Source organism: Perna viridis, chromosome 4 (assembly GCF_037379345.1).
Source record: "Perna viridis isolate PV_CMFRI_1.1 ecotype Kerala chromosome 4, ASM3737934v1, whole genome shotgun sequence".
NCBI classification, from domain to species: Eukaryota; Metazoa; Mollusca; class Bivalvia; order Mytilida; family Mytilidae; genus Perna; species Perna viridis.
In genome coordinates, this window is record NC_142448.1 from 16792687 (window position 1) to 16820505 (window position 27819).

General features: G+C 31.8%; 1 protein-coding gene across 1 annotated transcript; it reads left to right on the forward strand.

Moving 5' to 3' along the window:
* The first annotated feature begins 661 nt into the window (after positions 1–661).
* On the forward strand, positions 662–25905 carry LOC148619092 (neuropeptide SIFamide receptor-like). The gene is made up of 3 exons (XM_088576918.1): positions 662–1298; positions 21975–22074; positions 24957–25905. Exons 1-3 carry the CDS (start codon positions 962–964, stop codon positions 25756–25758), a joined length of 1239 nt encoding a protein of 412 aa, XP_088433044.1. The 5' UTR covers positions 662–961; the 3' UTR covers positions 25759–25905.
* Positions 25906–27819: the final 1914 nt, after the last annotated feature.

The following is a 27819-nucleotide window of genomic DNA, read 5'->3' on the forward strand; positions in this document are numbered from 1 at the left end:
GCTGAGATTAAAGAATCTGGGTAAACGATGTGCTTTCTTTCGGATCAGATCGAATATCTCTTTTTCAGACTTTTTTTTATTAAAGTGTTCATTAATGTGCCATAATCCTGTCAATTTTCTTTTGTTATATCTTTTTATTATCATATTTCATTTTGCACAACTTAATTGGTTAACACAAATCCCTGAAGTCAATAATTTAATTTAAATGAAGGAAAACACAAATCATACTTTGTAACCTTACGAGCATGTTTTGCATGCTTGTGAATAACCATCCACGTTAAATATTGGGTGGTCATTCTAGACGTTCTAATGCTTCTAGTTTGTTTTCCTCACATTAATATTCAGTATCAATCAAATGACGTAAACATTTACTTACATACAGAGAAAAAATACATTTTTTTTTAAATTGAATTTGAATCTTTAAAAATGACTTTTAGTCTAAAATAAATAGACATCGAAGAAGTCGTCGATGTGCATACAAAAAAGATATCTCATATACATTTTCCTTTTACGATAAGTTCACGTAAAAAAAGCAATAAAGCTTAGCCACGCATTTCTATCTTATGCTTAATTAAATCGTAAAAAATCATATTTTGTTTTATTATTAGGTCAAACTACATAGGACATTAGTAATGATTATTATCATCAAGCAATAACATCGTAGAAAAGACGTGATTTTCTGCCACAGCAAAGAGAAGACATCCTATTTAAACGACAATCCTTTTGATTGGTTGATGTACGATGATCTTCAGCGATGTAGTTAAGTTATCTGTACTTGTGTGTTAATGACAAGTTTCGTTACGGGCTACGATGCAGTGAAAATGAAACCTTGTTAACGGCTAAATATTGAAATTTATTAATGGTGTTGATTAGGTTCTGGTAACATATCAAGCAACGTAATTGATGGGTCCAACTAATTGACTTACAGAATTACAGAATTTGCATTATCTGAAAACTTGAGATGACGAACTATACTGTATTTAACATTTTGGAGAACATTACTTTACAGACGATAATCATGGCTCTCAATGAATCTATTGGTACTAGTACTAACAACTATGAATCGGAAACATATCCGTTGATGAAACACCAAGAGTTTACCATCGTCTTACTCTGTTTTGTGTTTGGATTTATTTTCATAACAGCATTAATTGGAAACATTCTCGTAATATGTGTTGTACTCCGAAACCCGGGTATGAGAAATGTAACTAACGTTTTCATTGTTAATTTGGCAGTGGCAGATATTTTAGTAACAATATTTTGTATGCCAATGACCCTACTGGACAATATATTTAGTGGTAAGTTTACTTTTAAATAATTGTTATTTGATATAGTTACATAATACCATTTGTCAAATAAGTAAAATAACTCATGATTTGATTTGACTGTCTAGTTTGATATTTTGGTTGCCGTTGCGATTTCGTATACTTATATGAGAGCACAATAAAAACAAACCAGTACATCTGGTTACTCTGCCATCAAACTTATCAGGTTTATTTGTAAAAAAAACTTTTGAGACTCATTTGAACATTCCGAGTTTCTATTGATATAGCCATTCGTTTTACGAACTTTCTTGTTAAAGTATCCTTTTTGACTAAAGTTTAGTAATTGTGGTATTTCAAAAATAGGCATGTAAAAGTTAAGAATGTACGTTATTTCAAAGTTGTAGACATACCCTAACGTGAGGGTCTATAGACAAATCGGCATACCTTCTGTGAATGATTAACTGACAATAAAATCGCAACAGGACTGAACAGAGACACTAACCATCAAAGTGTGGTCGACTACGGAATTACTGGACGAATAAACGATATCGGATTGTTCTTAAGCACTTTTTCGCTTCACTGGTGGCAAATTAATAGTAGCGTCTATCCAATCGTGATTTAAGAAGATTCAAATATCAAGATCGCCATCACAAACCACATGTAACTACCTTCCGTATTTTATGTAGTAAAAGTCATGAACTGGTACCATGGAAGTTAAAATCAAGCAGCTTCCAGTGTAAATGACCCATAACAAATAAACTAATTCCCATTTTTAAGTTGCAAGATATTTCCTGATATATGAATGAAGGTTAACTGATGCAAACTATGACCCATTTCTTCTGACGAAATGCCGATGCCAAATATTGTGACAAAAGTACCGTAAGTATTTATCTGCTGAAAAAAACCAAATAAGTTGTTCAGTAAATTCGTGCACATACGATAAAATGGCTAATTATAATTTTCTGCAAATATCGGCAAAACAGCGACGAATCGACACAGTCATAAATATTCAGGACCTAAAAGACATGAAACAAAGACTATTCACATACACAATATGTAGATAACAAAATAAAACAAAATTATTTTTTTATTATGTGAAACTGAAAAGTAAGAAAAAAGGACAAAATACCCAAAAAAATCAAAGCACTTGCAATATTTACTCCCAGAGAATACCCGGGGAATCAAGTGCTGCTCCAGAGGGGAAAGTATATCATACTCCGACAGCGGTTTCCATTACATTGCTTTTACAGTAAGCATTTTGTCAATGCCAACTTCATTTGAAATATGAAGGGATGGGCTAGTTTGATAAATTGGACTGCCGTACAAATGCCGAAGCAATTTAGTCTGTTCCTTGTCGGCAGATACTTGTACTTTCAAATTTTTGAGAACTAAGAGATCGTCTACCTGGTAAAATCGCAAAAAAGGAAAAAAAAACACTAACTTTGGATTTTTTAATCAAACTTCAAAAACAAATGCTTTCCTTTTTTCAAAAGGATATATAAGTTCTATGTGATGATAACAAAATTAATCAAAACACCGGTTGCTAGTATTGGGGGCGTAATAGGTCCGAACACCACTTGACATGCATCTCTAGCTGGATTTGGTGGTATGAATTTGTTTCCAGGCATCGCTTAGCATATATATATTAATCTAGGGCTGTATAGATAGATAGATAGATAGATAGATAGATAGATAGATAGATAGATAGATAGATAGATAGATAATGCAATTGTTTATAAGGAAACTGTAATTAACTTTTTGGAGTTATGGGTGAGATTTTAGAAATAATATTCTTGTGATGATGTTATACATCATATCTTTACATGTAAATAATGAACTATTACTTATAAGAATGGTGTTAACAGTCATAATAAGTGATTATCTCTAGGTGACTTACACACCTATATGAATGGAAAATGTATATAGATAGTAACTTGTCATACAATATTTAGGCGGAATTCACTAAGATGGAAACATGATCAAAATTTAGGTATCAATATCGTTCGCAATACTACACCGAATAATATAATATAATATGCAATGATTTTATTAACTGTATTGAGAACAAAAAGGGAGAGATACTTACTCCGAGAAAAAAATCATGAAAAAGTTATCAAGGGAATCAAGATTCTAGCGGAAATCAAAAGAATGTAATCCAAGGACTAGAAAAAACTAGATGTGGAAAACAGACAAACACAACAAAACATATAAAATATCCAAAATTATACATACAAAGCAACAAAAGTAAATGAGCTCCATTAAAAACTGGAAGCATGGACCAGGTACACCGTAGGGTAAACGTCCTCTGCTTTTCTAGAAACATCCGCAGAGTTGCTCATAAAATGCCAAGTCAAGTGTATACGAAAAAAGATAAGGAAAGCTATGACATGTTGAACAAATCAGTTTCCATAGTGCAAATGGATACACCGTTACGGTTTACGAGTTCATGATGACGAACATTAAACTTCTGTAGCAACATAACCATGTTAAAGAAGACAAGCCGTAATAGGTCTAGCGCAATACAACTTTTCAGGGTAGAATATATTGAGTACGTTTTAAGTAAATAGCTTCTTATGAAACATGACACTGTTTAGCATTTTGCTGCCAGTTAGACGTGAAAAAAAATTCAAAACAACCTAGAAGAAAATTAATCAAAGGAAACAATATTCAAGCAGAAAACAAAAGAATATATCTCAAGAATAAATTCGAGACAGAGAAAACAGACACACACAACAAACAAAATGAAATAACCAAAAAAATATAAGGTACAGAGATACAGAGAAACAAAAGAAAAAACGCAAATCGGACTACACCAAAACCTTTTTTTTTATCGCGTTTGTCTTACGTCAATTTCCCAAAAATAGGACTGTTTAAAGATAATACGTCATCTTTCTAGGAGAAACTGAGATTACCATTGAACAAAATATTGATTTCTGTTTTGGTGTTTTTATTTTAAATCATAATGGAAAGTTTTTTACATCTTTTGGGAAGGTTTTATTCATAAAAAACATGTTAATATTTCTGTACGCATTGTTGTCGTTCTCTTTTACATGACAATATATGGAACTCAGTTCATTTTTTTTCATTTGCTAAGCTTCATTGTTTTTCGAAAATATGTTAGATCTACGTATGTTGAACTTTGGTTTTCATTTTGTTTCCAGGACGCTTACCAAAGTGGTGCTTCACACTATATATTTTCTTATTTACAATGTATTTGTCTTGGCTTGAATTTTAAAGATAGTTTTACTGTGGTTATTACTTTCGTCAAACTTTCAAAATTTATTTTCTATCCGACAATTCATTTGCAAAACGCCCGTTCTTTTTCTTATTAATAGTCATACATCAATCTTCACAACGTCTTAACCTCTTCATTATTTCATACCAAAGTAGACATCTAATTACCTTTTAATCAATTCTAACAAAAACTATATGCAATAATCATTCTCATGTTTTGTTTCTTCACAGTCATGACTTTCCAGGATATAATATGATTATCCCCAGATTACTTTTACTCCTAGGGATACTGCTAAGATTAAACTTCACGTTTGTGTACAACAATTATATATTTCTCGTTCACTATTAGATTAAAATAAACATGGTATAGCACCGAAATTCCTCCTATATGATATAATAATATTATTTATCCTCATTGCATTGCTTTTATATTATCGTTTTTAAAAGTACTTTGAATTTGCATATATTCTTCCACTGAACAATATCTGGCCGATAAAAAAATTAGAATTAGAATCGTTAGAGTTCGTCTTCTGAATAAAGATATCTATATATGGTTAACCATGTTTAAAATGATAGTTCAACGAAATTAGACTTCTGGAATTGTGATAAGCAATGTATAATAACTTGAAAAGCGTGGGCAAAATAAATATATTAGTTAAATGTTTTCAAGTCAATCAGGACTATTCATGTAAACTGAAGCAGCTATATATTCGTAATTGGTTTTTTGTATTCAGTTCTTTTCAATACATGAATTCATTACTGGCAAATAAAATGAATTTCATGCATATCCTTTTCTTACTCAGTAAAGTTTGAAGTGTTTTATTGTACCCCCCGATCCAAAGGAGAGTGGATATACTGTTTTACCTTTGTCCATGTGTCCGTCCATAGCATTTTTTCCGTTGCACATTACTCAGCAACTACTTGTCCCAGCGGCATGAACTGGTGGATCGTTATGGTGTATCCATCTGCACCATGAAAACTGATTTATTACACGGGACATAGTTTTCTTTTTCTCGTTTGTCTACCCCGGACTTTACTTTTTATGAGCAACTCGGCTGGTGTTTCTAGAAAAGCAGAGGACGCTTACCCTACCGGTGCACCTGGTCCATGCTCCCAGTTTTTAGTGGAGTCTGAGTTGCTCATTTGCTTTTGTTTTTTTGTATGTATGATTTTAGTTACTTTATGTTCTTTGTTGTGTATGTTTGTTTTCCATGTCTGGTCTTTTGTCCCTTGATTTCATTCTTTTGATTACCGCTATAACCTTGATTCCCTTGATTACTCTTCCTGTAGTCTGTAGTAAAAATTCAATAACAACATTCTATTTATCGTTCACAGATTTGTCTTTGGCAATGCAAAATATTAATATTTAATGACTCTGGTCATTTGGCTTCATCAATTCAAACGTTTTTAAGATAATAAATTATTTCTATTTCAAATAGTGATAATCCGTTACAAAATATAAAGATAATTGAAAAACAAAGTATTGATAATGATTCCTTACTGCTTGTGAACTCTATTTCCTAAGCCTTGGAATTAAATCCGAATGAAAGATCGAATCAGACATCTACACATTTGCAAACTTTGTATTACAAATACCAATCTGAAACGAAAGTGTATGATTTACATGTATCTCCCTTTTAAAGCGATTAACTAAGAATTAAGTAATTGGTTAATAACATCATTTGTTTTGAATGAACAAAAGTAGAACAAGTGCAGGACTTTTTGCCTAGCGAGAAACTGAAACGTTTTCCAATGGCAAAACTTTATATTAACATTGGGGAGCTCACTGTTCAACGAGGATTAACCTTGCGTGTTTATATATATATATATATATATATATATATATATATATATATATATATATATATATATATATATATATATATATATATATATATAACAAGCAATTTTATCCATTGGAATCCTATTAGAGTTTAAATTCACGCAATATAGTAGATAACAAAGTATTCAACTTGTGTTATCTTATCTTCCAAGATATTTTACAGCATTTTGTTGTACGATTCATGTTTAATGATTGATTTTGTAATTTCCTTGACCATAACATATTAATAAAATTCAATTTTCGATTTGACGTGTTTGTCCTGCTACCATAATGAGATTTTAAACGGGTGCTGAAAAACATATTTCCTACGTAAAAAGACACTTATAAAGTTTTTAGTGAAAAGAAAATTTCCTAAATAAATTTCGTCATCTTAGTGATTGATTTGTTAAATGATAGTTCTAAAGGAATTAAATCTATATTTATGCCAGAACGGCTCTTAAATTCCGTTTCTAAACTATGGTTCAAACGAATGGAATTTAATGAGTGTAATTAACATACGGAACTGAGTTATTGAAGTTAGTCATACAAACTTAACAATAAAACGTTTGATATAGGAATAACTTCCTTGTTAGTTTTTATTGTTACTATAGTCATACAAACTTAACAATAAAACGTTTGATATAGGAATAACTTCCTTGTCAGTTTTTATTGTTATTAAATTTGAAATAACCCACATTTTTACCACTTGATACGATTGGTTAGTTGTTAGTTTTTAAGAAAATGAAATTGTATACGTTGTGCATGAAATCATCATATTGCGTTACATTGCCCTCAAACTAGTCCATTGTCTTCATTCTACGCAGGGAATGTGAAATTTAGCAATGCGAGAATACATGTCGGTAGCTTTATCAAAGAACGTCTGAATATGTCTTACACTTTGTCTGCAACGTCGGGTTTGTCTGTCAAGAAATTTTGACAACCTGTCAAAATATTAATTGAACAGATATTTCATTATGTCAAACCATCCATTGTGATCAAACTATTCTGAATGACAAGAAGGTGTTGGTTATTGGTCTACCTAACATCGTTTAAAATGACGATACGTGTATGGTATGGCTTGAATAATATTTATAATTAAAATTTGTTTGGTTCTGTTTTTCAAGAAAATTTAATTTCATCTATTTCTCGGACGGCTGGATATTCGCGATAAAATGGATGATTTTTATCAAAAATTTTATTGTGATTGTGATTGTGTAGCATTGTATGAAGGGTAATCATTGGAACAAAAATTCTAGCGGAAATTTTAAAAAATGTAATCCAGGGACAAAGACAAGACATGGAAAACAGACAAACACAACAAAGAACATAAAGAAGTTAAGAACATAAACTAAAACGTAAATGATCAACTTGGATTCCATTAAACAGGGAGCATGGTCCAGGTGCACCGGTAGGGTAACCGTCCTCTGCTTTTCTAGAAACATCCGCCGAGTTGCTAATAAAAAGTCCTGGGCAGAAGAAAGAGGGAAGGAAAACCACAATATACCGAACAAACCAACCCCACGGTGCAGACTGACACACTGCAATGACCCACGAGCCCACGACGATTACAAAACTCCTGCAGCGACGACCCCAATCCTGTAGCAACACAACCCAACGCTAGATGCCCAATTGCAAGACGTCAAGCGCGATACAAAATAATGCACGGTTTTTGTGATTTTGGCATGTACGTTAGACCATTTTCGAAAAATAAGATACATTTAATAGACACAATGTTTAATATTTGATATTTACAAAGATAAGGATTAAAAAAGTTTTAGGCTATAATTCAAACCAAACCTACAAACCCCATAAAATTGCACAATTGAGCACCCAAAATAACACTTCTATGCACCTTAGTCTGGTTAGAACCGCTTAAACACAGAATAATGTTGTTATGGTTCAAATATATACAATTTTAAGACATAAGTAAAATTTTAAAAAATGCGGAGTAACTTTATTCTTTCCGTTTTGTATTTTGTGATAATTCATATATGCACAAATCTAACAAAAACATAACATGTATTTAACAGATGAACTCCAGTTAACATGAACATAAAAGTAATTACGTAAATGCAAAAAAGTGTATTGTCACTCAGGTGTTGGAAATTCAATTCTGCAGTATCTAACTAAGATAAAGCCTTGCTAAAAAAGCTCATTCTGCATTATTAATTGTATTGTTTTGTACCCGACAGATTTTAACCAAAATATAATTACAAACGTGGCGGCTCATTAAAGTTATAAACAAGACAATATCATTGATGTAGAGAAAAGACTCGCTTTATACACGCGCGTGTTTTAATATGATATACATTTTACTACAATTCGTAAATTAAAATAATTGGATTTGTTCTATGTATGTAAATGGAAATGTGGCATGTAAATGATTTATCATATACATTTGCTGACGTTAGAAATCACATCTGTGTTCTAATGAGATGCTTTCATGATCATTATTTTTTTTTCCGAAGATGGACTAATTCAGATGTAAGATGACAGATATTGTTGATAGGAGTAAGTCATAAATAGGGCGAAATGTGCTTATGGCATTTAGCAAATAACTCAAACGCATATTATAGTACTAGAAGCCATAAATCGGGGAAAAAAATTTCAACGGGGAATTCCCGAAAATATGGTCAAGTAAGTCAGTTTTTACTGTCAAATATTCAAAGAAGTTGTCTGTTCATTTCGATGTCATTGCAATCTCATTAATAACAAGTGATTATGTGTTTGCAAGCAAAACACAAAAGTCGCCAAAACCGACAAATAGTCGAAGTTAGTCAAAATTCTGAAGCCGATTTTGAACTTAAAATACAATGTTTACCCTAGATAAAAAAAAATCATTAAAATCAAACTATGTTGAAATTCTGCCGATTTTGGTGGCCACTGTGAAAAAAATACATGCTTTTAGACAAAATCTGAAACCGCTATTGAATTCAAAATGTCAAGTTTAAGCTATATATCCATTTTCATTTAAATCGAACAATGTTGAAATTTTGCCTATTTTGGCGGCCATTTGAAAAAAATGGCGGCTTTAAAACCATATTATTACGCCTGTGATGTCATCCAGTCAAGAACAGCGTTCTGATTTAGTTTCACACAACTAATGAGTTCCATTAATTTTATCATAGCGTTTGGAGTTCACCATTATCAAGTTTTGTTTTTGGCTACCATTTTGAAATTCAGGAAGTAGCTTGCACATTCCCTGATCATGCTGGATTTTTAACCAAGTTTGGTATGAATCGAATAAACCGACTGCGAGAAATCGCCAGGACACCTTTGCATTCAGAAGAAAAAAAGTATAATAATAATAATAAGACGAAGAAACGGGACAAAAACGATAAGTTGCAAAACTTCGTTTTGGCGACTTAATTAGAGTATCGAATGTAAGATGACAAGAACTTAGTAATCGAGCAGAAAGATATCAAAGATATGATTCAAACATATAGGATCATTCAGTCACCAGAGTTATAAGTGAATACTACATGCAGGATTACAAGTAAAATATTTAGATGTTATTACTTTAATACTGAAATGATCACGTTACCAATAACACTTTATTAATTTCGATTCTAAAGGCAGAATTCGAAACGATATTATGCTCTATTGTAGAAAATGTAAAATATGAGTTGTAATGAAACATAAGATAAAATATAGGTAAACAGAAAAAGCATATAAATATGAGTTATGAAAAGTAACATTTTTTTAGAACACTAGCAGTTTTATATTTGGAAAAATAAAGGGTGATAATAATCCAATATGATCTGTGTATCCACACAGAAAAAAAACTGTCAGTCATTCATTGTAGGTTCACATCATTTTTAAGTGGAAGCATTATAATCAGTAGATGGCAGGATATCATTTATATTCTAAAATTGGGTAGGGCAGCTTACCAGAATTTACCTTGTTTATTTCAGGATGACAAGGCCCCAGTAGAACATTATCGTGGACTTGTACTTTAAATATTAAAGATGTTGACTACATTGTTAATGGGAATTGATATTTAAGCATGAGTGCACGATCTTAAAATCCCTCTATTTATTACTACCTTAAGAGTTATTGTTTAATATACGCTTCCAATAGAGAATATATAAACACGTGAATTAATATAACCAACTGTATCGGCATTATATTCTTATAAAAACCTGACCTGAGCCTCATGCCCGCGCATATTCCATCATATCGTATTTGTTGCATTTCCTTGCACTTTCCGCTTGATGAATCAATACTTCGTTTTTATATAACGGTGGTAAAAATAAATTTAAAACGATTGCGATTGCAGAGGGAATTTCTTGTCAAATATTCACTAGGCTGCTATATCCGGAAAAGCGATTGGACTGTCACCATGGGAGATAATAGAATTGTCAAGATTATAAAGGTTAATTCCTGATACGTTACAACCGTCTATTTCACGATCTGTGACTCGATTGAATTAAAATGATATATGACAAATCTGATGATATGCCCCTCATGAATAGAAATCATTATACCATTCACATGAACGAACTCATTACTTAGCGAATTATATCATGAATAAATATTCATACTTCTAGATCTCAGGTATAGGATATTATCATAGAATTTGCTTCGGTTTATGGTAATTTTATTTTAACGCGTCAGAATATATTCCTTCGAAATCATTATTGTTCGTCGTTCTCAGTTAGATTGAAAAAAATAAACAGTTATAAAATTTATTTTACCGGAACTTTTGTTTATTCCTTTTCGTGTAAAATGATAACGAGTGTTAGGGCCTTGATACATGCGTACCAATGTTAAACGATATTCCCATAATTGTATGGAGGCGTTTGATTATCATCATTCAAGAATGAAAAAATACAATGAAAACAACATAAATACAATGACATATAATATGACAATATATAAACAATATAAAAAGGTACAATGAAAATAACATAAATACAATGACATTTAATATGACAATATAAACAATATGTAAATGTAAAACAATAAATATTATGTATTAGATGACACTATTCTCCATGATACTGTTACATAAAGATATTTATATTGGATTTTTACATCTCTATAATATATGCAACAATGCGTTTATTCGAACACTGAAGATTTACTTTGGTTTAAATGATAAATTAAACATCACTTAAAAGAAGAAAACTCGTTTCACTTGTGGGAAATTTCCAAATAATAGTTTGCTTAAGTACTATTGTATATAATTTTTACATCAATTTTTATCCTGTAATTTTAAATAGTTTATACCTACTTGATTCTGGCTAATTCAAATTAAAACTCAAAGAGTTGAAACAACAATATACTTATGTCAATATACTCTAAATAATTGTGTGAAAGAGGTCATAAAATTTACGTGAGATTAGTTTTCGTCTTTAAAATATTTTTTAAAACATTGAATGATGACTTTTCATAAGGCCAAGAGATTTTATCACTACATTTTACGAATTTAAGTTCCTATGACAAAGTTTCTCAAACGAATACATTAAACATGCTTGTGAAAGAACAGTACATAATTAGAACAAGCTTGACAGAGTTATTAATTGTACGGATAATGGTGAACTCCAAACGCTATAATAAAATTGGGATTTACGTCTTATAATTTATTTTTGGATACAAAATTTGAAAAGCAAGTATTAAATTTTTGTCTATTCAAATGTAGTTCGACTGAAAAAATCAAGATATTTGATAAAATGCTGTTATGTTTTTTTTCTCTCACAAATCCTTATGTATCTCCAAAATTAACAATATTCGTAAAACTAAAAAAAACGATTTGTGAGTGTTTTACAATTGGTCACGAGTATGAACGATCACTACATTTTACTAAGAATGAATGCAATGCGTTTCCGATAAAGTTTTACCAATAATTGCGATTAAATACAAACAATTTACGAATGAAGACGATATTGTGGGTGCAAAGCGAATTGTAACGATTTGGTCAAAGCTTTTTACGAATAATTAACGAATGGCTTACGATAATCTAACGAGTTTTTTATGAATACTTTGGTACGAATGTTTTAACAAAGGTACTGAAATTTCAATGGAGTAACATTTTGTCATATAAATTAAAGCCATACGCACGCCTTCCTTAATTGAACTGTGACATGTCTTACGAGTGTAGTAAGTCAATAGAATACCGAAAAGTTTCGACGTCTTCGTCCACTGGCACGACAACCTAACCCTCTTCCGGTAGATTGTGAGCTGTTTACGAGGAAAGAGTAATCACGAGAACCCAGGTTATAGCGGTAATCAAAAGAATGTAATCCTTGGAGAAAGACCAGACATGGAAAACAGACATACACAACAAAGAACATATAGTAACTAAAATCATACATACAAAGTAACAAAAGTAAATGAGCAACTCAGACTCCACTAAAAACTGGGAGCATGGACCAGGTGCACCGTGGGGTAAGCGTCCTCTGCTTTTCTAGAAACACCCGCCGAGTTGCTCATAAAAAGTCAAGTCCGGGGTAGACAAACGAGGGAAGGAAAACTATGACCCGTTGAATAAATCAGTTCTCATGGTGCAGATGGATACACCATAACGATCCACGAGTTCATGATAATGACCATAAAACTTCTGTAGTGATGACTTCAATCTTGTAGCAACATAACCTTGTTCCAGAAGCCTATTTATTAGAGTTCTAGCGCGATACAAAAGGTCTGCGTAGTTTCGGCAGGCTCTTGCATATCGTATTAGTTGTGATATGAAAAAAAACTCCATACACAAGTGCTGAAGCGATGTTGCCACAGATGAAAGGAAAGTTGACAATTCTGAATGAAAAGTCATCACGTTTGTCGTAAAGTTTGGTCAATAGTTTCCTGTACCATCGATTTCTACGTGTAGGTCAAGATATGAGACTGACTTCACAGTGTCTGTAGTATCCTTTTTCTCAAGTTCTTTTGGGTAGATGCGATGTATCAAATCCCCGAAATTAGGATTGTTTAAAGATAATACGTCATCTATATAGCGGAAACTGAGATTGAAGGATCTAGCCAAACGATATTCATTCTTTCTGATCAGATCAGTTATAAAGTCAGCCTCATAAGAGTGAAGGAATAGGTCAGCAAGTAACGGAGCACAATTTGTTCCTATTGGAATGCCGACCGTTTGTTGAAAAACATGTCCACCACACTGGACAAATATGTTGTCGATTAAAAATTCCAGCATTTTGTAAACATCTTCCTCTGTATATTTGGAAGATGATTTGGAATTATTTCTTACAAAGTATGAGAAATCTCTACCAAGAATTATATATATGTATCTAGGTGTACCATCTTTTTGGGAAAAACAACGATGTATAATGTTTTTAAGTCGGGATTTTAACTGAGTAAGGGGAATAGTAGTATACAGTGTTGAAAAAATCATAGGTTTAAAAACTCGAAAAAGATTCGTGGACATTCGTGTAAATTTCATCTCCTTTTCCAAATCGATTCGAATGCCTGCAACTGTCTTGAGTTCTTGAAATGTTTTTACGAATGCTGACGAATTAAATACGAATGCTTTCGAATGACAAGGAGTTTATTAATGGTATTGATTCGTAAGAAAGCTTCGTGTATATGAAGTGGGTAATAGTGGCACACGACGTAAAAAAATATCTGATCTGCTAATTTTGTTTGTTCAGCAACATTAACGTCATTGGACTAGTGCGGATGCACAGTGGTTGTTAAAACTGTACGAACACATATCCAACGTGATGAAAGAGTGACCAAGGGAAACAAGGTTATAGCGACAATCAAAAGAATTTAATCCAGGGACAAAGACCAGACATGGAAAACAGACATACACAACAAATATCATAAAGTAACTAAAATCACACATACAAAGTAAGAAAAGCAAATGAGCAACTCGGAGCATGGACCAGGTGCACCAGTAGGGTAAGCGTCCTCTGCTTTTCTAGAAACACCCGCCGAGTTGCTCATAAAAAGTCAAGTCCGGAGTGGACAAACAAAGGAAAACTATGACCCGTTGAATAAATCAGTTCTCATGGTGCAGGTGGATACACCATAACGATCCACGAGTTTATGATGACGACCATAAAACTTCTGTAGTGATGACTTCAATCTTGTAGCAACATAAACCTGTTCAAGAAGAAGCCTATTTGTTAGAGTTCTAGTGCGATACGAAAAGTCTGCTTAGTTTTGGCGAGCTCTGGCCAATTTCATATTGTAACTACACTAACCAGACTTTGCGATGACCGAGCGAAACCATTTTAAAGGGTAAGTTTTCTCGGTTGACTTGAAACTTCGATACTGCTTAAACAAACATACTTTCGCACACAACAGCAAAATTGCACTTTCATGCGTATGAACAAATGGCATTTTTATACGCTTGTATTGATGTTTGATGTCTTGAAACGTTGATTGGTTCCAGTAAAGTTGAAAGCGAATTAAGATTCAAAAATAATATGAAATATTATCCTTGTACTTAACATGCAATACGTTTTGGTTTTTGATAACAAAAATTTTGATGTTAAGTACAAATAGAGATTGCTATCAAAACCAATGCGTATATAAAGGAGTAAGAATGAACACCTTCAATAATGAAAAAGTTTACAAACGACTTGAGTATGCCAGTATCTTTCCTTACAACCGCTTATGAATGACTTATAATGATACATTGCTTCCTTGTGTTGTTTGTGGGTTCATTCACACGTTTAACATTACATCAAAATCTTATAAGCAATATTTCTAACATTTCTTTTTCATTAAAGGCAAAAAGGTCATATTCCATAATATTGACAAAATAAAACGAAGCTCTATAACAGAAGGACATCATACATAAGACATGGCCAAAACGTGAAAACAGGAAAAAGAATTTTAAATAATTACAGTTATGACATTTGCCGAACCAAATACTTCTGTTATTGTTATGTCTACACATCCAAATCAACTCCTCCACGTCAAAGTTAAAGCCTTATAAGTATTGTTTGACGTAAAAATTACCAATCTAATAAAGTTTTTGAAATTTATTTAAGATAGTAAGTTAATTTAAATTTATTTTCTGTATAAATTAAACATATGACTGACAAGGCTCTCTTGAATCTCTTTGATTCAGCATGCTATGTCCAAAGAGAATTTGTTATAAAAAAAAATACATGACGTACGGGGTCAGAATGAACACCTTTCTTCTAGGTCTTTTTTAATTGGCCAAACGTATCACATACATACGATTTGATATTCGAAACATATAATTAAGTGTTACTATGCACCAAAGACCTTCCAAATAATGGCTATTGTTACCTTGATGAGTAAAATAATTCTATAAATGTGATGATTTCTTTCATGGACTTTACATACCTTAACTCTTAATTTTCTCGGGAAATAAATTGTAACATTATGTTTGAAATTCACCTTATCAAAACTAGCATTATATGTAATGTTAACTATTGTTATTTGTAGACTGATTTAGATATTAAAAGAAACTGAAGTTTTCTAGTGATATTTAATATCAGTACTATGTATGAAGGTAATTTAAGATAATCTATATGAAATCTGGAAATATTTCTATGTCTTTTGTGAAAATTCTACCATTAGTAAGCTGATATTCTTGAAACGACGTCATTTGATAAAAGTCGCGAAATATTCATTGAAAAAAACGTCCTTATTTCAAAATTCTGTAGTCGTGTTTTGTTTGAATACGTATTACATTGGGCAACACTCATTACATCATTTAAACATTTAAAGACTTTATTTTTGTACGATTTAATTTGTATCAACCTGGTCACCTAATTACATGTTTCATGTATGTCATGCTTGCTTCCGATTGGTATTGAAAGAACACCAAGAGATGATTTAACGAAAAGAAACATGATATAAATACCCTAGGAAGTAAAATTAAATCAGATACCTGAAAGTTAGAAAAATTAGAAGCAAAGATTTGTGGGTTTTATTTGCTGTTTAGAGACGACAAATATTATTGAATTGGTTTGTAATACTATGATTTGATAAACTATTGATGACGTTCACGTTTCAAGTTGATTCTTCATCAAATTTGTTTCTTTCTTCGATCAGTTTTGTAAATCCCTTAGTCGTCTTTCACTTCCATTAGATGCATCATTTATTTGCTTTATCATTCACAATAAGATTCATTACTTTAACAAATATGATATTAAACACATAAAAAATTATGAGTGGTACAAATATTAAGACAATTCGTTCTGGGTTCATCGACTATACCAAGATAATGTAATTCCATCATGTGAAGGGAACTAATTGGATTGTGATTATCATGGACATTGGTTTCATAATAATTACGTCTACGGGAAATTGTAAATAGTAGTTCCAGACCACATATATGGTTGTTTGATGATTGCTGCCCATAAATATTGAATAGCATTGCATTCTTATGTTTACAACAAATTGTGCTCTGGCATTGATACTGTTTTTTTTTCAGTATTCCCAAGCGCAATGTTTCTCTGTTTTGATGCGACAATACGTTTTTATAAAGGCCTAAATAACGGGTAAATACAAATTACCAACCTGATATGCAAAATCTCTATGCAATAGTCAATCTTGAGAATCAAAAGAAGGATAGTCCATAAAACCAATGACAATATCAAAGTAAAACCCGGGATTTGGAACAGGCATTTTCGATGGGAACGGTATGTTAAACCAGATGTTGTAGCGTTCTAATTATCCCGCTTATATATCGGTTAATTGTGTCCGGTAAATTGCAATACTATTGGACTTATGCATTTGTCTACTAACAAAACTCGCATCTAAATTCTAATTTTTTTCTTCACCACAAAGACAGATTGATCATATGTATTATAGTTCAATGTTTCCATAGACTTTGAAAATTAGACATGAGCAAGACGATAGTAGTTTCTTCAACAGAAAACGTTTTCACCAACATAATGGAATCTTAAATTACTGATTTTCTTTTATTCAACTATTTCCTCTTGTATCTGTGGTTTTCAGTTTCTGTCTATGCCTATATGTTTTATTCCAATATTCTAAGCATTGTTTTACTGTGGTCATTGGTCTTTCTCTGTTTAATACATTGAATCATTGACCTTGGTTTAGAGTCCTACAGATGTTCCCAGTTTTTAGTGGAGTCCGAGATGATCATTTACGTTTTTTACTTTGTATGTATTATTTCTGTTGCTTTGCTTTTATTGTGTTTATCTGTTTTCCATGTCTGGTTTTTGTCCCTGGATAACATCTTTTTGATTTCCGATAGAATCTTTGTTCTTTTGATTACTTCTTAAGGAGGTAGACCTTAGGTAAGGGACATAACTCTTGAAATTAGTAATATGTTTGTGTCATATTCAATTTCTTTGAAACAAATGAAATCAGACCAAGTTAATAGTTATATTCCTTACCCTGGGTTTACCTCCTTAATACAATTTTCGATCCCCTTCTTTACGGAATCATATCATAATTGTTTGGGGTTTTATTGATTTTGAATTTCTACAAGAAAACACTACTTGAATCTGAATAAGGATCGTTTGTTATTTTTATCCATGATATAACATTCATTTTCCTTGTGTTAATTATAAGCACTTGAGTCTATATGGTCGTATTAAAATAGTAGATTTGGTATTTGATTAATTGAAGCAATATCTCATAGAGTTGGTATATAAACCTTATAAGAACTTTTTTTAAGATTGTTTCTTCTGTGTTTTTGAGAATACAGCTGCATGTCATTTAGTAATGTCTTCTTTGTTAGGAAATTTTTTTTTTTCAATCGTTGAACAAATATAAGATCTTGTGATATCATAGACATAATATTTATTATTCAAAGTTGTCGTTGTATTCCTTCTTTTATTTTGATTGTTTTCATTCTATTTTGTTATTGTCTTGTTGATTGTCGCCTTATTTCCTTTGGCCATGTTTTGTTTTGTTTGTAGTAAGTGTTTCTCTTTCTTTTCGTTGTTATGATTTGTTATTAATTTTCTTTTGTTGTTGTTGTTGTTTATTTAGTTGTTGTTTTGTTTTGTTTTGTTTTTTCGTGCTGGGGGCTAAATAATAGCTTATATCCTTGCACTTTCTTTATAGAAACTACTAAAGATGAAATAACATGAACGATAATTAGAAAATAAAGAAAAAATTGATTTCAAAATAAGTCAAATAGCGATCTAAAATCAGTGGGTATTAAAGAATCAATCTTCAGAAATAGACATTATTACATGGTAAAAGACAGATTATATCTTAATCTATACTTCGAGTAATGTACAGAGTACCGAAGCATGGACCTTTTAGATAAGGATTTATATTACAGAATAAATCGGTCTCAGCCTGTGTAATTGACTAGATTGCATTATCAGACTGACAGACAATTAATCGGTCAACAATAATCACTTCCATTTCCAGGACTGTTTATTTTTCGATCATAACCAACGAAGTGCTCTCTAACATATGATTAGCTTCCGGAAGACATCTTGTAGATGATGCTATATCTAATGGTAGCCATGGAAATGGTACTAACTATACGCAATTCATTACTTTTTTTTCATTTTTAGCTCTATGTTTATTTATCCATTCAAGATGTTGTCTTTGAATCTAGGTAAATTCATATTATTCTGTACTATAATTTCCCAATAGGTTTTGCAAGTCTCATCACGTGACCCTGTGAATTCACAAATATGGGCAAAGGTTGTGGTTCTTCATATAGTAAAGACTACAATTTTATCATCAAAAACCTATTATGCGTTAATACGATAACATTCATATGACACTTAACTATATGTTTTCAATAATAAGTTTGTTTGTTAATAACCAAAAAATTGAAAATTCTGACAAGAAACATCTTATTAATGAACCCGGAAGTAGCAACGAAATACAAATCAGCATTTGTTTTGAATGCTTACCACAGACGAAATGTAAAAAACCGACAACGTGGCTTACCATCTCAATATAACATATTTACAAAGAGGAACGCCCCTGACAAAAAAGTTGCTTTACATCAAAAAGCTTCAACAAATATCAACATGAATATCTTTAAATCAGTCAAAAGTAGATTTTAATCTACGTCAAATTTTATTTTATTTTATTTATTGTTTTTGTTTTTGTTTGTGTTCGATTATGTGACCTGTTACCTGATACAAACATTCAACGATTTCTTTCATTACTAAGGACGAAAAACGTGCAATACATATATATATATAAATCAATACATAGCCTTTTTAATAGTTCCCCTGTAATTAGTCTGAGATCTTGATATCGGCTCGAGGCCTTTAGCCCGACAGATGATATCAATCGAGGGCTGGTAACAAATTTAACTAGTCAGTGAGATATTATAACTTAATGACACAGTGAGTTCTACGAATGTTAAGCGATTGTTGACATATTCACTACATACAGCTCTGTTACATAGTTAATATTTTTATATTCATATGCCACGGGCATCTTGTGACGACAGTCTATATTGCAAAAAATAGTAACTAAAACTAAAAGCCATCAATAATATATTATTTTTTAAATCAAAAGTTCTGCTTGAACACGGTATTAGCTAGTTGCAAACTAGTCGTTTATCAAGATTTAATGTCTAATGAGAAAATTCTGTACCTGTAAAGTACATGTTTTGGTATAAATTTCGTTCAAGACGCTCAAACTCCTACTTTAAAAGCAGTATAGATATAAATTTAACGTTGTATTTTCAGTCTCGTCGTACTATACTTTTCGTGAATATTTCAACAAAGAGTTTATGCATCATGTTGCTGTCATTTTCATATCATAAACAAACTTTTGAGGAATAACACCAGTATATGTATCTCAATTTATATTTCAAATTGAAACAAATTTATCCTAGAACAACACGTAATTGTCTATCCGCAGTCAATACTACACAAACTAATTTCCATAGTATGTCTATACTAAATCCGTTTTATATATTGAGATGGAAACTAATATTGACATTAACACAAATTGTTGTTCATAAAAGCCAGCTTTTATTGCATTAGGCAACCATGGCATTTGCAGAATTCAGCCTTCAATGCAAATCATCAATTAAGTTACGTTTCAGTACGTTTAAGTAACTTGTTGAAAGAAATTATCATGACAAACTCCCACAGCCGTCAGATATTGAAGCGAATTATGAAAACTGATTTGATTTCTTACGATTTTAATCTTCTTTGTCCCACCGATTACGTGGAGAGCGTTACTATCCTTTATTTATTCGTTATAACATGTGCTGTCTCTGGCCTATGTTCTGAATGTTTCTCCCCACAATGAACAATGTATTTGTTATGTAAATCTGTTAAAAACTCAAATATATCGCCATGCAGTTCAAGATTATGATATATAATTAATTTAAATAGTAATTTTATATAACTTTGGTTTCAATGGAACATAAAGTTATTATAAACCATGTGTTTTACAGTAGATAGCAGTTTTCTGTCTGCTGATATCTAGGATCTTTATTGAAATTTAATATCAATACGTATGTCGTTACTTGATATCCTTTTGCTCCTAACAGCCGGGTCAGATACAAGCTTTTTTTAAAGTAACAACTAAAAATGTTATACTTAAACACTGATTTTTAGAACTTACCGATGTGTAAAATCCGACCATTCAATCATTTTAAAGTGTTGTTAAAAGGTCCAATTTTACACATCCAAAAATTCTGAAAAACAGTGTTTAATACTTATACATGTTATTCAAGTAAATTTCAATACTAAAGTATCTGAAATATATTTGTGGTTTAGTCTTGTAGACTCCTATTCGGTGCATATGACACCAAAATTTACATTGCAAATGTTGGCTTTCAACTGACAGGGTGACATGGTTATCAATTTCAACATTAAAAGTAAATATGAGGTTACTGATAACCATATTCTTGTTTTTTAATAAACGATGCCGAAAATGAATAGAAAAAGAGAAAATACCGTTTCACGTCTTAAATCTCTTAAATCGACTATATCTTTTATTAAAGTAATTGAAGCAAGGTTTGTTTATGGTATGTACATGGTGTTTACCCTGTTGTTAAAAACGGGCATCATCGAGGTCGTAAAAAGTATACAACCAATCATAATACATGAAAAAGGAATATGCTAATTAGCTTGGAATCATATCAAAATAGCTGTTTATGATAGCATACGGGTAAAAAAATGATCGTTAAATAACTTTTAAAACTTTGCTAAATAGCATTGACCTGAAAAATGTTCTTTCTACCTAAGAGTGATTTTAATTACATTTACAATCAATTGTAAGTGCTTAAAATATATATTCCTACTAACATGCATTTCTCATTGCAGTTTGGACTTCAATTCGTCATATGTTCTGAGTTCCAGTTGTTATACAAATGAGATATTGAATCAGGAAACTCTTTCTTTTTAAGATTGAATTATATTTAGAAAAAAAAATATTTGGTATTAAGGTTTCCACCTCAAACGTGTAGGTGATGAGTCCACAAAAGTATGTTGAAAGTATTTTAACATCTTAATTGAAATCCCACATTATTTCAGAACATTATAGGAATCAATACTAATAACTATTGTGACCATATATACTTCCTTTTGTTTGTTCTGTTTTGTTTTGTTTTTTGGAGGGTATTTTTGTCTCGGCGAATGCTGAGGACATATTTTCTCAAATGGAATTATATTGAGTCTCATTTATGCTACTCTTGGAACATACTATGTAACATTTTTAAGATGTGAATATTGGTCATCGATTTATCGAATATGCATATTTTTGAAGTGATTGATTTGTGTTATTATTTTTTTCAGGATGGCGATTTGGAGCCTTCACATGTAAAACTGCTCCATATGTACACTACGTTTCAGTCTGTGCGTCTGTTAACACACTAGCAGCTATAGCGATTGACAGGTGAGCACAATTAGTATTATTTTCACGTTATTTGCTTTCGTGAGTTTGATAAGTTCAATAAATCGATTTTTCATAATTCTTCCGAACAATTAAGTATTCATATTGAAAAAAGCAAGTGTTAATCGCAAACAATAAAGTTTAAGTAGGTCTTAATTTGTAAAGAATTGAGCGAAAATCATGAACTTCCTAACTATTTGTTTCTTATGTTGTTGATAAGAGAAACAGTTATACAGTATACTAAAATTCGAAATATCCATTTGAAATATCGCATCTGCCTAACATAACTTGACATTGTGACGTCAGCCTCATATCTTGACCTACACTAAGAGATCGATTTTTTGGTAATGAAAACTATTAACTTTAAGACCAACGTGATGACTTTTTATTCAGGATTGTTAACTTTCTTTTCATTTCCGGCAGCATCCCATCAGCACCTGCGTATGTAGTTTTCATATCACAACTCATACGTTATACCAGAGCTTGCCGTAACAACGCAGACTTTTTTGTATCGCGCTAGAACTCTAACAAATAGGCTTCTGGAATAGGGCTATGTTAATACATTTACAAGATTGAAGTCCTCACTACAGAAGTTTTATGGTCGTCATCCTGAACTCGTGGATCGTTACGGTGTATCAATTTGCACGATGAAAAATTATTTGTTCGACATGTCATAGTTTTCCTTTCCTCTTTCGTCTACCTCCTACTGGATTACATTCTTTTGATTTCTGTTAGAATCTTGGTTTCCTTGATTACTATTTGATAAATATTTCGTATTTCAAAATGTATTATTTTATCCTTCAATGCTTTTCGACAACCAGTATCATATATTGTCTGCACATACGTTAATAGACGTAGTGTCTATTTCTAGACATTAGCAATGTGTAAAAAAATTGCACTATATTACCTGGCATCTTTGTGGTTATTAGGGTTATATGATTATATGACGTATGCAGGAGGAATAGCGTGATTATAATTGTCCTTATTAACTGAGATGTTGAAAGTCAAAATGCTATTATCTTTATTATGAAACTGACATTCACAATGCTATCTATAAATACAAGGAGTTTTCTTACTGATTCATACCACTGGTTCATATAGATCTTTACAACTGACCCACTATTAAAAGTAATTTAACAATTAAGAGAGATTACGAGTAATTGCAAACCATTAACTGTAACGGTTAATTACGAGTTATTGTGCCGTACTTACGACAAAAATCTTAAGTTGCTTCGAGTTAATGGATATGTATACTAGCAAGATTCAACTCATTACGAAATGTTGATGAATTTTTACGAGAATATTACGAAAAGTTACGATTCATCTAAACTTTTACGTGTTCATTGTGCTATGTAATCGAGTTTTTGCGAATACTTGTGAGTTTGTTACGAATCCTTATGTTTTATGCCAAAATGACAATTCGTCATTTGACAACAGACATGAAAATATTGTAAACAAGATATGAAGAAATCTGACTGCTCTAGCGTCTTAAAAGGAAATGTTTAAAGTTACGCATTGAATGAATATCTTAAATCGTAAACTATTTATGTATGCAGATCCATAAAGAAGGTGAAATAATCGAACCCAATCGTAAATTCATCGTTATTTCCAAATATTTACGAAGTCTTGCAAGAAATCTAGTTTTTTGCGACCGGTTATCAATAATTACGGAATATGCAGTTATTTACGAGTTATGCACGGAAATGTTATTCGTTGACAATTGCAGAAATTTTTTCGATATGTAAAAAATGTTGTATCCACTTTCACGAGTGTCTGTGAGTTGTAACGAGTTATTAACGCAAATAGATGTAAAATATGTATATTTAAAGCTGCTTGTGATTGACTAAAATTTAGCGATCCGCGAGAATCTATAAAACAAGTGTGTGAAGGCAAGATTTAAGTTAAGATTACAGTGTTTCTACTCTGCACATCTATACAAGTTTACTTATACCAATGATGATACAGAATAATCAATAAACTTAAACATTTTAAATATGTACGTTGAAAGATGTGGATCGTATCATAAGTTACATTATATCAAAAACGTATCATTTATTGAGTATGATCACATATTAGTGATAATAATAACAAAATCAATAATAGCGAAACAATCTAAAAAATTAACAAAACACTACATTTAAAAGCAGTTTTAACATGACATGAGTTGTGTTCTTATTGTATGACTTATGATGTACCGTGATTTTATAATCCCGCATGGGAAGAATTGGGATTAATTCTACATACGATGGGGATATAACTTCAGTTAAAAAGGGTCTGTAGCTGGTATGTCAGTTAACTGCGAACAGTCCTTAGTTTGTCCATTCTTGAAATGTATATTCAATTACTTTATTTCCGTGTAACAAGATACTCAGACCTTTTTGAAATGAATTTTAGTGTATTTAATTGTGTAATATTTTTCCACAGTGCCTAGATTTGAAAAGGGGAGGGTTGTGATTATGCCAAAATACTTTGACACCACCGCATTTTTTTATTTTGCGTCAATCCCAAGTCAGGAATTTCTGGCCTCTATATCTTATATCATTTTCACTTTAAGTTTATTTTATGTTACTTAAGTATATAGGACAAATCTTTTGCTGTTCCTGTGTATAATAATGTTTTGGGGCTAGCTACAGCCTACCCTTTGATATGAGGGTTTTCCCGTCGTTCATTGAAGACCAATGGGTGGACTTGGTCCGCAATTTTCATCCCGATTCGGTTGTTGTCTCTTAACATATACACACTACATCTTCTCGTTGTATCAATCAAGATTAAATAAATATCAATTCATTAAGGAATTGTTACCAAATAGCTATTATGCAAACCTATTTTAACTATATTCTTTCCACATTATATTTACATATGTTCTATACACATTATATTTTCAGATATACAGCAATCTGTAATACATGGAGGTCTAAGATTAATACATGTGCTTCAAGAGTAATGATAGCGTTCATATGGTTGATGGCATTATTTTTGGCGTTACCCCTACTGATCTTCTATGAGAGATATGACCAAACTTATGGTAACAACATTTATCCCATGTGTCACCAAATTTGGCCAACTTACGACCTACAGCGTGGATATTTTGTATTAGGACTTTTTGTTATGTGTTATGCTCTCCCATTAACATTTATTATTGTGTGTTATTTTTCTATTGTTTATAGAGTTTGGACAAGGCGTGCTCCAGGTATTGCTAGTAATTTTGCAACTATAAACAAATCTAAAGTCAAAGTCATCAAAATGTTTGCGATCATTGTTTGTCTCTTTGCATTTTCCCGCCTCCCTCTGTTTGCCGTTTATTTCGAAATGTATTTTAATCCACCCACTAACGATTCATATATTGAATTTGTTTTTGCGTATATTGTTCCAATCTGTCAATGGTTAGGTTTATCAAATAGTTGTGTTAATCCTATAATTTACTGTTTCTTTAGTCGTAAATACAGAAATGGATTTAAAAAACTGATACAATGTCGGCATTGTAAAGGAGGCTCACTTGGAAGAATGAAATATCATACAGCAACATCAAGGTGTCTAACAAACTTTTCGTCAGCTTCAAATGATGATCCTAAACGTTTAAGAAGACAATATATGCCAGCTAGATTTATGTCAGTGCAGTTTGAGAATGGACAAATGACTTTGACTTTCCGTAAAGAGGAAAGAGAAGACACCTTTTCTTCTTTTTAGAAACATTTATCAAGTATGTTTACAATTTTGTTACTCGAAAAATTCGTATTGCTTTTATTGTGTGTGTATATAAACCACATATCCGGTTTGTAGTCGAACATTTGTTTAATGTACTACCACAATACAAATAAAACCTTATTACTTGTGTCTGATTTTATTACGACATTGCACTTTGCATGAAACTCGATAAAAAATCTGTCGTGAACCAACTTACCTTCAACTCTACAACAATTCATTACAAAATACATATATATTATACTTTAAAATAATAACCAGTTACTACACTATTTTTCATTTAAATTGTTCTTCTTGTAATCATGACTTGCTTGTTAGTTATAGAATCTTAGTATACTTGTCTACTAATTCTTTGAAACTATCAATTTTATTTGTAATTGATTACTGAAGACATAAATTACAGTAAACACGATATTACCAACATCAATGCTCAATAATTCTATTCTATGCGCAAAATTTTATTATTTGTTTTCAAATATTAGTCTTTGGGAGAAACGACTTTTCAATTGTTTCAGACGTGGATCATTTTATACACATGCACGTTCTCCAACTAATCGACAAAAAGGGAAAAACGATTTGTTCGCCAATTGAACTTGAAGTAAACCAACTGGTCTTACCTGGTCTTACAACCAAGTTGACATGGATGCGAAAAAAAAGCTCTTTTCGTATCGTTTTCGGTTTTCTCACGTGATATACAGAAATACAATGTAATTATACAGGGTTTTTTTTCATACTACAGAATATTTTCCTCCTACAAGTATAAAAAAATGTCCCGGACGATTACTACTGCACCGAAAATTGTAGTAAATCAGATAATTCTCATGACAAAAAACAAATCCTCATACATACATGTTACAATCTATGAATAGTTTACGATAAAGGGTGGATTCCCTATTGTCAACTATCCGTTTTAAGATGGCGACTTCCTCTTGTCATCATCATATGACGTTTGTAAATCACAATTGGTTCGTTTTGCTCTTATTTGTAAGAATGTTTCGGATTTTAATTAAAGAAATCTTTATAGCGAGCACAAAATTAGCTCAACAGCAACGTGTGTGTTCGTGAAAATAATATTCTTGAGATGGTCCCTTGTGATAGCTTTCAGCCAAAGCTGAACACGTTCAGTAGTCAGCAGAAGATGCTGTGAAATAGAAGTAACACAGCAAGAAAATCAAAAAAATTACACTCATTTGGATCAATAAAAAACAGATAACAATTAATTGTTATCAAATAAAATACACAGTCGTTTTTAATGTATTCCTTTAATTTTTTTCCGGCTTCACGGAATATTTATGGAAAGGTCGCATGCCCTGACAAGTGTACTTACGCGTCTCTCTCCGCTGTTCCACTTGCTGTAAAAGAACCTAACCCCCCTTGGAAAAACTATAAAGATGTAAAGATGTCAATTGCTTTCACGTCACAGGTTATGTGTAAAATAATCCCACCACCCGCTGAGGACTGTTTTTATTCCGGACTTTATATAGCTCCCGTATTTGTTAAAGGTGGGGGTTAAAAATGTTGAATCTTTTGGTGTTCGCTTCTATAGGCGACTTATATGCCTACACCATATTATAACTGAGAAATCACTACATCAAGGTTTTCGATATCCCAAGCTAGTGAAAACATTCACAATACTTTCAATCGATATAAGGAAATTACATATATACTGCGTGCGGGAATCTTGTGGTAACACGGAAAGCTCAGTACTCGCCCAATAATCTGATTAAACAGTTAAATAGGCAAATTCGTAAGGGATATATTAATGGTATTGTTGTCAAATCGCTAAAGATAGCAATTTGTTTGTTTAAACATCGACTCGCTCATAGGTTCTTTACATAGAAACTAACACACTATATTTAAAGGGAATAGGAACCCTATTCAACATGTGGGGTATATTGACAGTCTTTACATACTACAAGAAGAATCTGAAGTGCATTTTCCTATATTATACTTAATTACTTAATTAGAGAGGATAATTGCTCTAAATCTATGGTTATAGGGGGCAGCCATCTTTGCTATAAGATAATCTCCCTTACTGCAAAATTA

Bases quoted from the DNA above. Each gene is read 5' to 3' on its own strand.
- LOC148619092 (XM_088576918.1), top strand. From the start codon at position 962: ATGACGAACTATACTGTATTTAACATTTTGGAGAACATTACTTTACAG. The intron at 1,299-21,974 runs GTAAGTTTACTT...TATTTTTTTCAG, and splicing joins ACTGGACAATATATTTAGTG to GATGGCGATTTGGAGCCTTC. The intron at 22,075-24,956 runs GTGAGCACAATT...TTATATTTTCAG, and splicing joins GCAGCTATAGCGATTGACAG to ATATACAGCAATCTGTAATA.